This window comes from Alligator sinensis, unplaced genomic scaffold, assembly GCF_000455745.1.
Source record: "Alligator sinensis unplaced genomic scaffold, ASM45574v1 scaffold755_2, whole genome shotgun sequence".
Taxonomy (NCBI): Eukaryota; Metazoa; Chordata; order Crocodylia; family Alligatoridae; genus Alligator; species Alligator sinensis.
Window position 1 is genome coordinate 2,386,789 of NW_005841883.1, and position 13,977 is coordinate 2,400,765.

Here is a 13,977-nt window from a genome sequence, read left to right on the forward strand (position 1 = left end):
CAGGGGTCGGGGGGGCTCGTGGCAGAGCCCCCATGCAGCATGGGACAGCAGGGATCGCCCCCCAGCCTGGCAGGAGCCGATGAGTCAGGGCTTTTTTTTAAACAACCAGGAGCTGGGGCTGGGCAGGGATGGGGCCTGGCAGAGGTGTCCCCCCCCCCGTGGTCGCCTCTCCCCTGCCTCCTACTTACCAGGTCCAAGTCCGGGTCCAGCTCTCTGCTGCAATTAGCAGGGACTGCCCAAATTGCCAAAGCTTTTGGCATCTTTTCCAAACTGATTCAGAGAGCTTCAAATCGATTTGGACCTTTTAATTGGTCCCCTGATTCGATTCGGATTTGGAGATTCGGCCACCGAATCAGGTCGAATCTCCTCCAAATCGAATCAGCACCCGAAGCTTCACACAGCCCTACTGCTCAGCAGGTAGATGGATAGGATACTACATCACTGGCTCACATACTGGGTGTGTCTGCTTCTGTTGGCCAATTTCTGATGCAACCACATGTGCACAGCAAGGGAGACTGTGCATCAGGGGTTCTAAGAAGAGGCCTTCACCTCCGGTGATCACAATAGATCTAGTTACATATACCATGCTCCAGGTCCTAGTAGAACATCAGCATTTCAGAGATCTTCAGAGAGGCCTCTTGGCTCAAAGGAAAGAACTCAGACTGAAGTTGTTTAGCACTGGGATATGGAAAGCATGGAGAGTAGCATGATGTTTTCATCACAATACCCTACCATCACACTTCAACTCTGAACAGTAGGGGGGCATCCTAGGCAGTTCAGCCTCACTGGTCAAATTAAATCCTGTGTCTTCAAGAGAATAAATGGTGCTAATTAACAAATGTGGAAGTAGTTTTGGAGAGTAACCAATCTAGCCATGTTTGAATGGACACCATATGTTACACCCATAATCTGTAAAGCAAACAGATTTGCAATACTGGAGGCACAGGGGTGCCAGATTTGCCCAGCCCCCCAAGCTAGATCCAGACAACAGGGCTCCCTGGGGACTGAATTAAGACCCATCTCCAATAGCAGGGTGAGGGGTGGCAGCACAGTGGTTAACACAGCCACTGCTTACCCTGCCCCCACAATATGCATCCCGTGAGGCTGCATACGTTGTAATTTGGAGTCAGACCCTACCCTCAAACTCCTGGCACCTCTAGGAGTCCCACAGGTAGAGTGAAACTGCTCTAGGGGACATATCTTTGATACTCCTACCATAACATATCAGTGGTATTTGTTATGTATGGATGGGTATTTACTCAGTTTATTGAAATTAGCTTCCTCTCTTCAGCTGGTGAGACCTGATCAGGCTTTCCCATTCCTCCCCAGATAACTCGCATTAAAACCCTGGACCACACGCACTTCGAAATTTAGCATTCTGCTGGTTTCTAGCAGGCCTATTCTAACTCCATGCTCTTTTGCTAAGTGATGGTACTGCCAAAAAGCACAAGCATGCTTCAGTGAAGCATTTAATTTTGCCTTTCTTGGAAAAAAGAAACCCATTACATGGCTTTTTAAATTAGCATGTTAAAGGCTGCAGGGAAAAAAGAAGGTTGTTCAGTTACTACTGTAAGAGAAACAGGTATATCCTTTGGATAAGGAGCTAGGACCTTATTGGTTTTGGGATACTTGTTCTCTTCTTGCATCCATCTAAACTTGAGAAATAGGAGGTCAAGTAGTCCAGACTTTCCCCAGATTCATTCTAACATCCATGGAGAAGACTGGGCTGGGGCCACCTCTGCCAGAATATTAAAATGTTAACAAGCAGCATCTTGGACATTACAAAGGTTATGGTGAGGCAAACTCTAAGGAAAAATACATAAAAAGCACAGTCATGAAAACATAAGAGAAATTCTCAATCCAGGAAAGATGTGAAGCCTGTGAAAGCAGGAGGTTAACACTGGCATTGGGTGGAGGGACACTATGCACCACTTCATAACTTCACTACTCTTCAATACTAACCTGCAGTATCCCTGCCATTCCACTCTGAACACTTACAGTTAGAGACAAATTTGACAAGGGATGTTGTGCTTGTGCAGTATGACCAGAAGTGCCCATTACAATCTAGTATTTTGTTCTCCCTCTTTACAGCAGGTGCTTAGACAGGCTATAAGAAAGTGATCACTACACCACTACAGCCCAGCTGCAGCAAAAGATCCCAGTTTCTAGTGCTCTATCCAAGCTACTAGTCCATCCTGTCTTCAAAAAATATTTAAAAGTTACTTCTTACAGGGTGCTAGAATGTAAAGCTCTCAGGTTTAATTAAAATGGCTTCATCGTCATAAATGCAGAAATTTGGACTCCTTTTGGCAAAAGGGATGCCCCCACCTTTAGTGTCATTCTCTGGTCCCTCAGCCCCTGCAGGATGCTGGTCCCACTGCCAATAAGATCATCCATGCCACGATGGGCATTCTGGAGGGAGTCGTTAAACTGTAATGTTTCGTCGATCGGTATGGTGGTGTCAGAGTCCTGTGGGGGAAATGCAGTGTCTTGGTTACCTTGCTGCTCACTCCCAGTCCCACACCCATGGTTTGATCCAAAAACACAGACATTCAAGACAAAACTGAATAGGATTTGGAGAGGATAATATCTTGCATGTGGTATTTTTGGAGGAAACTATGTATCTGATGTGAAAAATGGGTTCAGACAAGCCTACACTGACAGATCTTAAGGGCAGAGGTTCAAAAGTGATCCTCTGGTTTGACCTTACAAGGGAAAAAAATACAGCTGAAGTGGAATAATTCCAAGAATCCCACTCTTAGTGCCACAGTGAGAAAGGCACTATGATAAGAAACATTATTTATCACCAAGCAGGAAGTTTACAAAGGTCTATAAGTGCAAGGGGAAAATAGATAATAGATTCCTTTTTATTTTAAGACAAAAAGGCATGACAAGATGTAAATCGCTGGAAGCTGAAGCTCGCCATTCACACTAGAGTCAAACGCAGATGAAATATTGAGAGCGATCAACCCTTTGACCAAACTTCCCTAAGGACAGGGCTGATTTGTCTTTGGAAGTTTTCAAAACAAGACTGGACTTCTTTTTTTTTCCCCCAGAGAGATGCCTTGGTTTGGTGGTAGGCAATCAGTATGTGTGCCCAAGTGGCACAGGCCCTCTACACAGCACGTGGCAGAGGGGGGAGGGAACAGGGAGCAGAAAGCAGCATTGGCCAGGGGACTGGAGTGGCACTTGGGAAGGGTGTGGGGGTTAATTTGTGGCGCACCTGCCAAAAAGTTGTTCTAGCTCAAGTAGAAGCCTAAAATCTGTTGTTATGGGAAAACCTTGATATATAGACATACAAAAAACTAGAACTCTTGGTTCCAAAATGATACCTTTTATTAGACCAACTGGAAAGCTTGCAGAAAAGGACAATTTTCTAGTTCTAGTTTTTTGTATGTCTTTTTGTCTCAAACCAACATGGCTACCAAGTACACCCCTGAAACTTGATAGATCTATGACTTTTGTTGTAAAAGAGGTGAACACAGTGACCTCTTCTGGACATTGAAAAAAAAAAAAAAAAAGCAGAGACCATGAATCTATAGTCACTGGAAAAGCTAAAAAAAAAAAAAGCCAGGCAAGAAAGAAGGAATTATGATGGATCTTCCATGTTTCCATCTTGTTTTATGAATAACAATCTCAGTTGTGGTAAAGTAGGAGGAAGGAGGGAAAGCTGCTTGCGTACAGCAGAGATTCTCAACTGTGGTGCCCAAAGAACCTTTTAAAGGTGCCAGGGGGTGCCATACAAATACTACCACTGATTGGTGTGCAAACACCTACACCGGATTCACGAGGATGAGTAGATTTCAAATTGGGATGTTTCTGATACTGTGGATTCTGCCCTGTTGTGGTCTTTGAGGTCTGTGCAATAGAAGAATTGCTCTGTTATTTTTCCATAGTCAAAAACAAGTGAAAACAAAGAGCTGACATTTTCCTAGGGGTGCCTAGAGTCTAGAAAAGCAGTATGTTTTAGGTGAGTGGCTCTCACTAATTAACAACACAGACCCAGAGAATCCATACCACTAATCCTAAACAGATTGTGCAGATTATCACAGCAAGGTATTAAGGTGCTGATGATGCTTTTAATGTGTGATTTTAGCATTTGCCATCTGCCTACATTTATCTTTGGGTTACAGAAGAATGCTGAATAAGGGGTTTAATTTCATTCCAAGTTCTCTTTAAATGGAAAGAGAATAACAGAATGGGAATTTAAGGAGGGAGGTCAAAGTGTTTGAAGAGTAGGACTGATAGAGCTCTATTTGGCTCTGGAGCTGAATAAAGTGTTCATGGTATTAAAAAACAAAACAAAACAAAAAACCAACTTTGTTTACATGGGACAGTCAGTTCATTGTCCAAGAGGTGCCATAAAATGTTGTAACTGCACTGCTAGTATTTTTTTACTGGGAGAAAAAAAAAAAAAAAAAAAAATCAGGAAAATCTTTAGGATAAAAGCTATATTTAAGTACCTTTGAATTAAAGAAAATGTCCAAGGCAGTGTTATCATTTTTATGAGTCCTATTTTATCAGTTAAAGAGAGCTTGATTCGAGGTTTAGTCACATGCCTGTGTCTCACATTTTCTCTTAAAAAAACTACATAAGACATTACAGATAACAGGGGGAAAATTGTGCGTCAGAGCTATTTAAACATTTTTATGGATTTGAAGATGTGTGGCAAGAATTGAGAGCTAATCAAAGGACAAATCAGAATTCATATTTGTTTGAATTTCTAACTTATTGTTACACATCTCCCTGAAAAGATCACGAACAGTTCAAAGGAAGAATCTCTCTCTATACTTCAGTTGACATTGACAGTCCTATGTATGAGCAATTCTACTGAAAATCCTCTATAGTCAGTTTCCTCTTATTTGGGTTTCTCTTATTACTGGGAAAAGAAAAATTGTTTAGCTATAGGAAATTTAATTACTGGCATGCCCACATTTGCAGAACTCAATTCTTTAAGAGAATTTAAGATGCTGCCAAGTTGGCATTGCTCAATTAAAGTTTCATTTATAATTCCACGGTGGCCAACTACACTGCTACAAACAAACTTTATATTGAGCCTTTTGCTTTGGCCTGCAAGTCAAGAATTAGAGAAATCATTTGCTGTCCCTTTACAACCAGTGGGTGCCAGGACCAAAATGCAAAACCAATAGTATTTTATCATTCTAGCAAAAATGGCACCAGGCCTGAGCTAGAGAAGAAAAAGTAAAGGGTGACCCAGCGGTGATGCTCAGAAAACTTCTCTGCACATTCTCATTGGGAAAACTTCTCGCTGGAGAGCTGTACTTTGAGCCTCTGCAGTGCAGCTGGCATCTCGCTGGAAAGTAACAATACAGTAGGGAGATAGAGCAACATAAACCTGCTTCCATCCAATTCAGACCCATTAAAAAAGTTGAGAAAACTTATGAATCATTTGAGCAATTGGAAGAGTGTTCCTGTGTTCTGCCAACCAATACTCTAGAACAGGGGTAGCCAACCTGCAGCTCCAGAGCCACATGCGGCTCTTCAGAAGTTAATATGCATCTTCCTTGAATCTTTGCACAAGCATACGGTGACCAGCTTCCAAATGGAAGCAGGTCACCATGTGCTTGTGCAAAGATTCAAGGAGACGCATATTAACTTCTAAAGAGCTGCATGTGGCTCCAGAGCCACAGATTGGCCACCCCTGCCCTAGAGAAATTAAAACTCATTGACACAGATGCATCTAAAATAGGGGCTGGCAACCTCTGGCCCATAAGCCACATCTATCCCTCAAAGCCATTTTATCCAGCCAATGGAGCTAGGGGCTTCTGCAGTGTTTGTGGGGGGGCTTCAGTGGCATTTCTACGGTGTGTGCAATTGGGGGGGGGGGTAGCTTTGCCTTCGTGGCAGGGAGAGAAACAGTGGTGGCAACACTGCAGGGGGAAGCACTGACTCTGGTGGAGCAGGCCAATTTGGAGGTGTCCTGTGCTCAGAGCTTAGCTCTACTGAGGCAGCTACCCACTGCAAAACACTGCCAATCCAAGCTCTGAAATACCACTGCAAAATGATAGCACTTTCCAGCCATACTGCAGCTCCCAGGAAGTGTTTTTTAAAAATAATTTTATACTATTTCAAAGCCAACACCTAGTCCTGTTTTGGTGTGCTTGCATGAGCTAACATATCACTGAACAGAGCAAAAGCAGGGAAGTTTTTCTAGAGCAATTATTCCTCTTCTGTTGTTGGCTCTGCTTTGTAAATTGCCCTCTACCCAAGCCCAGTGTTACCTTTTCTATCTTTACATACATTTGCAGCATCTTACACAAATCCTAACCCCATGCTTCCCCCTTTCAAATGGATAAGGTGGATGCTTTATGGAACTGCCCCATGTTCTAGAGCAAGGAATATTTACATTAGTGGTAAACGTGCGAGCCAGAAGTTCCTCTCGTTGTTTCTCCTGCTGTTCCCGGGCATAACGGCGATGCTGGAAGTTCCTCAGTGCTGTCTGCAGGTGCTGGACATCATACTTGAGCTGGTCAACTCGGCTACACAGAATCAAAAAGAGGAGGAAAATCCCAGGGTTAGGCAACATAAGGTAGCATTTTTTTTGGTCTTTAATTTGTGATAGACAGGGCATTAAAGATTAGAGTACAACTAATGCTAAAAAGAATATTTTGTCCTCACCTAACTTGTCTTTGAAAAGTCAATGAAGTGTCAGAAGCCAAAATTTCATGCCACAGTTCAGAGCAAAACAGGTATGCGATTACTTACAAATGGGCAAAGGATGAACCCTGAGCTGCCTCATGCATCCTCTCTTCAGAGTAGCGCATAAGCCTTCCTTAAGACAGATCTGTGCAAATTCTAAGATTTGAACAATTTTACCTCCTTTACTTCTTGGTCCATGACTCCAGGTGAGTCATTTCACTACTAGTGAAAAGAGATGCTGTTCCACAAACGTCTGACTTTTTATTATACTTTGTCTTTAAAGCTGGGATTTTCAAGGGAGCAAGAACATCCAAGAGAAAAAGAGTACCTGGCAAGAATTTTAGACCAGCAGCTGGCAACCTTTTCAGGCTGAGGACCAGAATGTCCAGCTCAGGTCAGAGGCAGACAGCTGGCAGGAGATGGCCTGCCACTGGTGCTCCTCTCCAGAGCAGCACAAGGTGAATGCCCACCACCAAACACTACCAAAGACTCACATGTGCAGGCTAAATCAAATGGCTCCAGGGGCCAGAAATGACCCACAGGCCACAGGTTGGTGACCCCCGTTTTACATCATTTAAAGAAAAATGTTAATTTTCACAACCAGTAATCAAGCAGGAGATCAACACCTCAAACTAAAATCTCTCTCAAATTAATATCCTTACAGATCCCAAGTCACAGTGAAGTCACCTAATAAGCAGGCTGCCAAGACTGAAAAGACTCTCAAGTCTTCCACATCTACAGGGTGGACACAAAAAATACAGCTTCCATCATGCCATTCCAAAGAAGCATAAGAGAAAAACAAGTCTGTTTTGGAACACTCTTCCCTAAAAATGGCCATGTAACAAGCTGAAAGTGAGATTTAGAAGGGTTAAAAAAATTCATCTTTAATAGCAGCACTGATCTAGAAGTAATACAGAGTATTCCTCACCTGTTGTAAATTCTTCAAGGTCATATGTTTTATGATAAGGATATACGGATACCACACCTTTTGGAGCTGGCTGGCCAAATCAGCAAAAAAAAAAAAAAAGACCAAAAAACCCTCAATCCTTAGTAACCTGATGCTTAAAATGTGCCTGGGGGGCCAACAATCTGATCACCTCAGTTTAGGCACCAGTTTGAAAACAGCCAGAGAAGTTATAAAAGCTACTTAATTCCCTTATGAAACAACATATCTTCTTCAAAGCAAGAGGGGAGTACAATCTATTGATTACAGCATGGAACACAAGAGTCCAAGGTACTACTTTTGGCTTTAACACTACCTTAGTGTGTCACCTTGGGGAACTCACTTCCCTTCTATGCCTCAATTCCACTGATTGTACGGACAGGAATAAGACACATGTCTATAAAGTGCTTCAAGACCCTTTGATGGAAGGAGCCACAGAAGTGTAAAGCACTATCACGGAAAGGGAAAACAAACACTTACAGTTTGGCATTCTGCCGCTTATTAGGAGGTTCTTTGCTAGACAGGATTTCCAGGCGCTCCAAGTTGCTGAATATTTTGTCTAGTCTTGCCTGAATCTCATTTTCTACCACTGTGAAGGGAAAAAAAAAAGAGAAGTAACCAAGTTGTTGGAAAAGACTAAACACACAATGCATTGCAATGAAATTATATATATATATATATATATATATAAAAAAATTAAGCGTATGTTTGTATATATGTATGTTTGCTAATAAGTTGAGAAAGACTGGACCTATCTATTCTAAACCTTCCAAAATCACTGACTACCACCTGAAGAAAAATTATAGGCAGGCTATTATTCATTTGACCCTTTTTGGGGCTTCCAGTGACTATTTAAGGGAACAATGCTTTTCACACGGACAGTTATGTGGCTTGCTCCAGAGCTGGTAGTTGAAGAGGGTTGTATATACTATCACCAACAGGAAACACTGCAAACATTGCTTACAAAGAAGTTCTACAATAAAAATAATTAATTTGGATGTCATTTGGAATATCGTGCCACGTTAAATATTAAATGTGAAATATGTTGTACTAAGTTCTTTAAAAATAAACAATATTTTGACCTAAATATGTTGTACTAAAAAATAAACAAACACTGCAATTACAAAAGTAATGACCCAGGTGAAGAACGAGTCCTTCTGCTAGTTAAGACCTAAATCACATGATAAATTGTAGCATACTGCCTGTTCAGGGAGTTTAATGGTGGGATAAAATGGCAAACCAGCTACTAAACATGAAACATTTTCATGGCTGGTTTGTATTCAACTTTCAATATGGCATGTGTCCTGGACCTGGGGCTGCACCCTGCTGACAATCAGATGGTTGTCAGCAGGGGGCATCCCCGAAGTCCCAGCTTCTTGGCACTTAGGGATATTTAAAAGCCCTGTAGGGCAGCTGGTGATTAGGAAGCTCCCAATCCTCAGCTGCATGCCCTGGCAGTCACACAATTGGGATGTGAGGAATTTTCTCTCTGCTCCCTGATTTATAGGACCAGACATAAAATTCTTCAAATCCCAACTGTGTGATCATAGTAACGTCGGCCAGCAGCCTTGAAAACATCTAAAAACATTGCACCAGAAGAGGACAAAGAAACCCTACATCCACTCCATAAAACCCACGTGCTTCTATACAGAAATTGTCATTCAAGGCTCTCAAAGCATCGTACAGACTGGAGGCCACTACAGTTAGAGACTTCCTTCTATCATCTCTGAAGTGCTATTTGAATTGCCCTGAAATTTAGCACATCCCAAAGGTATGCAAGGTGTGGTTAGAGATCCCAGTTGAGAGTCATGTGACCTTGGGTTGCCAATACAGCCCTTTGAAAAAAAAGATGGGGGGAGACCATTTCTTAGGGTCGATAAACTGCTGACTGGGCAAACCTGGGGGTGGAAAAAAAGAAGAAAAAAAAATTAAACCATGGCTTAGATGAGGCCCCAAGAAGACTCACTCACTCACTGTTTAGTCTAATTAGTGCAGGCCACCAGCCATCCTTTTGGGGATGCACATTCAGAATTAAGCTCTACAGAGAACCACAAGTCGAATAACCACATACCAAATAGACCACATTGCACACACAAATAACAGGCCACAGAAGCAACTCAAAAGTGTTGCTTGCTAACCATTTTGACATGACCCGAGTGGAAAATTAAACTCTTGAAAAGTGGGATACACAGTTAAGGGACAGGTAACCTATGCATGCACTGAGGCAGCCAGCCAGAGTGTGGGGGCATGGAAAAGCCAACCCATTTTGGGTTGTGCAAATGGTGGCTCAAGCATGACTGGGTAGATGGGTCCAAGGCCAGGGTGGGGAACCCAGCTGATTGGTGGATTTAGTTGTGATACAGGACCATGGTCAGTGAGCAGTTTGGCTATGTAACTAAGACTAGTGTAACAGCAGCTTCTTATACAATAAAGAACAAGACTGAAACCTGATTTTGAAAAAGAGGCAAAAAGAGAGCAGAAAGTTTCATATGAAATTAAATAAAAACAAAGACTCATAGCTCTTTTTGGTCCACTTGGAAGTGCAAGACCATAAAAAAAAAAATGAGCTAGGAGGCTTTGCAATACATGACCTGAACCTGACAGAAATCAAGGAGATGTTGCAAAAGGTGGCTATAACAGAATGAGAGACAAGCCTAGAAGGTGGGGAAGTAGTACTGACTTGAAAAGATTCTACACAATGCGTGATCCAACCCACAGAACCCTGCCATCTGACGCCTAGTGCTGCCCCTGTCTCTGAGCAGACCTACATAGAGCATGGCAAACACCAGCCCAGCCCCATGGGCATGTGGTGACCTCCACAGCCACTGCACTGCACAGGTGGCAGTGTGCAGCACGAATGCAAGACCAGCTGAAGTGAATGCAGCACTACACTTGATGCCAACCCACTCCAGGTGCTCCAGGACCCACGCTACAAGTGGGTCTTGGAACAGCTAGAGTAGGTGCTGTGCGTGCCATGGTTCCCAGAGGAAGCACCACAGGTACTGTAGTCCAGCCAGAGTGGGCACCTTGTGGAGTGCAATGCCTGCTCCAGCTAGTCTGGGGGCATCGGATTCTATACGCTGGGGGTGCAGGGCCAAAGAGGAGAGGGGACCTGGGAATTTAATCCTGCCTGCAGACTGGCCCTACACCATTCGTCCAGCCCATGAGTTTGACCACCCTGTTCTACATGATCTCTCAAATGAATCTACATGAGTATAACACACACATGGCCTGAATGTAACTGTCAAAAGGGTGATACCCTCAACTTCATATCAGGAAAATAAATGAGAACACGTTTCAGAGAGCAAAGAGGCAGCACAGTAACAAACTGAAAATAACACGGGGACTGCAACTGCACTCAGACACTGGTCATATGGTAGAAAAGGACAAAGTGACTGTTCCACTGAATAGCTTGCTCAACAGCACGCAGAGGAAAAGCTGTCTTGACCAAAGACTGAGAAGTTAAGAGATAACAACAGATGATCTACTAAACAAGGCCGACACCGTCACAATTAGGTTTCAGATCTCAAGGGAAGTGAGGGTACCAAGATATGTTTAATGTCTGAAAGCTAAAGTTTAGAGAAGTAATATCAATAAAATATAACTGGTCATCCCAGAGGCAAGGATTTTTGTGGGTACCTTTTATTGGACCAACTACACAATTGGGATAGACTCAGCCAAGCTTCCAAATGCAGTGCAGGTGACCCTGCAGCGCCTGTGCCGGAGGCTGACCACCCCAACCACACATTCTAAAATAACTATCACCTTAAGAAAGGGACCCTGGCATTTCTAAAGCTATCTTAATGACAACCCCTGTGGTTGAAAACACCAAGATATTAGGATGCAAAAGGATGAGATTAAATATAACATAGAAAATATAATATTGCTATTTAAGTCAGTGTTTCTCAACCCGTCGTACACAAAGCCGAGGGTATGCGAGACATGGGCAGAGGGTATGCGGGTGCTGTGTTTTTAGTTTGGCCCAACCCCCGCCCGGCAGGTTGGAGGTGTCTTTGCCTGTTTGGGCCAGAAGTTCTGGCTGCCACACCTCCCGCCGCTTTCACTCCCCAGCGTCAGTGTGCTGGGAGATAGGGAGGGGGCCCCCGCGCAGGCTGCTTTGCCCTGGGCCGTGGTACACGAGGAAAAAGTGGGACTTGGCTTGCAGCAGAGAAACCAGAATTGCCACGGTTGGATTTCTGGTTTCACTTCTGCCGCATCAATCAGCAGGCGGTACGCAAGGTACCAAAGGTTGAGAACCACTGATTTAAATAACAGTTCCCCCTCATTTGGCTGCTGTGTGCAGCAGATGAGGGGCCCTCCATCTCAAAAAACTTATTTTAGAACCATGGCTGGTTCTGAGAAAGGAAGTGAGAATAGACAAGAGCCTGTTAAACCCAAAAGGAGGGGTTGGCATTATTTTCTTTAGAAAACAGACAAGTGGGGATGTGACAAAAGTACATAAAAATCTAGGAAAAGGAGAGCATGGAGTTCCTGTTCCTTGTCTCCACACACTTGAACAAGGGGACATTAAAGACATTCAGAAACACCACACTTTTCATGCAAGTAAGCAAGCTGTGAAACTCACTGCCATGGGATTGCAAGGCCAAGAATTTAGGATGATTCAAATGGGCTGGACATTTATATAAACACACACAGAGTTAAATTACGTAATACGAGTAAAACACATGGAGTCCTGCTTAAATGCCTGTTCGGTTTCTAAGATATGAAAGCTTCTTCCACCCTGGTCCAGAGCCTTTGGTGCTGGTTGCTACTGGGGAGAGAATACTGGATCATATGGAACTTGGGTCTGACCTACTTTGCTTCACTGCCTTTCTAAAACAGAATATAAAAGTTGCCAAAGGTTAAACTTATTGCATTGGGTACAGCTAATGGAATCGCAAAAGTTCAAGGTTCAATGACAAAAAGAAACTCAGCGCACATGCACACTGGACTTGAACCACCCACTTCAGCTACTCACAGTGCACAGACTGCTTGTCTGAGGTTTCCAGATGTCCCATGTAAGACTGGACCTCCTGGATTTGCCTATCAAAGAAACACAAGGACAATATGGATCAACTGCTATTCAAACAGACTGTTGTCCAGTACAAAGTACAGAACGGGCGGGGGGGGGATACACACACACACACTAAAACATAACACTCAAAGCAAGGTGCAAAATGGATTTCCCTCTACTCGGCCCTGCCCGCAAGGGACTCTGATGGGTTGGGAAGCTGGACAAACGACTGACTGAGGCCTGCACATGAGTCCTTTAAAATTCCTGGCTCCCAGGCAGGCCACCTTCACCCTTGCTGCCACGTGGCAAAGGGACCAGGGCTCCCTGCCAGCGTCGCTACCTCTCAGTCCTGCTGCTGCTGCCATTTATTTTCGGGGAGCACCTTTGCCTTGGGATCCTCTCAACAGCAGTAATTGCCAGGGGGCACAGCCCTGCCCCAGTGCCAGCTATAGCCCCCTCACACTCCCCACTGAACCAGGCTAGTCCAGGCCTCTACCCTGCCCCAGCTCCCTCTCAGGGCACCCAGTGCCACGCAGCCCCTCACCCTTCACTGAGGAGCTGCTCGTGTGCCTGCGGGGACCCTGGTTTCTCCTGGGCAGCAACAGGGCTAGAGCGGCCGACCAGCCTTCCTGCCGAGGCCTGCCAAGCCTGCACGCGCCTCCTCTCCCTGCCTCCCCCCGGGGGGGGGAGAGACCAGGCAGACACGACGCCCCTCCAGCTGCTGCTCAGTCACTAACTGCTTTGTCACCGAGCGGCCCTCTGGGGGTAGATCGCCCATGGGGGACGGGGGGAAGCCCGAGCCCAGCGCTGCCCGGCTGCCGTGACGCACAGACCCCCAACACAGCCCGCCGCCACCGCTCACTTGTTGGTCTGGTGATAGAGCGTCTCCATGGCGGCACCCACACAGCTGCCGGCCCCCCGCCCGCCACACGTCACCTCAACGCGCTTCCGGCTTCCGGCGGGGTCCTGCTCATTTCCGCCGAGGCTGCCCTGCGAGGTGCCTGCGCGCGCAGACGTCAGGCGCGACGCGGACAGAACATCCCCCGCCCCGCCCCGCCCCGGCCTGGGCCAGGGGCCCGCCCCCGACGCGCTGAGGGTAGGGCAGGGCGGGGCCGCGTTTGGCTCGCGGGCCAGGGGTTGAGCGCCCTGCTGGGGGGTGCGGGGATGCCCCCACGTGATCGGAGGGCGGCTCAGAACCGAGCGGCGTGAGCGCGGGGGAGGAAGTGCGCAGGCGCGGGGGAGGGGCCGCGGGGTCGGGCGGTCGCGCGGGTGCAGCTTGATGCTGCTTCCGGCCTGAGGGCCGGTTTGGGAGCGGGACAGGCGAGCGGGGCCTGCGCCATCGGGAGCGGGTGGGGGCGGA

At 45.6% G+C, this 13,977-nt stretch overlaps 1 protein-coding gene across 2 annotated transcripts in view; it reads right to left on the reverse strand.

Annotated features, from left to right (window-relative positions):
* GOSR2 (golgi SNAP receptor complex member 2) overlaps positions 1 to 13,616 on the reverse strand; it is a 16,224-nt gene extending 2,608 nt beyond the window's left edge. The window contains exons 1-5 of one of the 2 annotated variants that reach the window (XM_006017661.3): positions 13,480 to 13,615; positions 12,582 to 12,646; positions 8,084 to 8,192; positions 6,368 to 6,500; positions 2,329 to 2,469 (exon numbers count right to left, since the gene is read on the reverse strand). In XM_006017661.3, coding sequence (XP_006017723.1) covers positions 2,329 to 2,469; positions 6,368 to 6,500; positions 8,084 to 8,192; positions 12,582 to 12,646; positions 13,480 to 13,508 — 477 coding nt within the window. In that variant the 5' untranslated portion in view covers positions 13,509 to 13,615. Of the gene's footprint in view, positions 1 to 2,328; positions 2,470 to 6,367; positions 6,501 to 8,083; positions 8,193 to 12,581; positions 12,647 to 13,479 lie in introns of both variants that reach the window. The other variant, XM_025196707.1, reaches the window with a different exon arrangement.
* Positions 13,617 to 13,977: the final 361 nt, after the last annotated feature.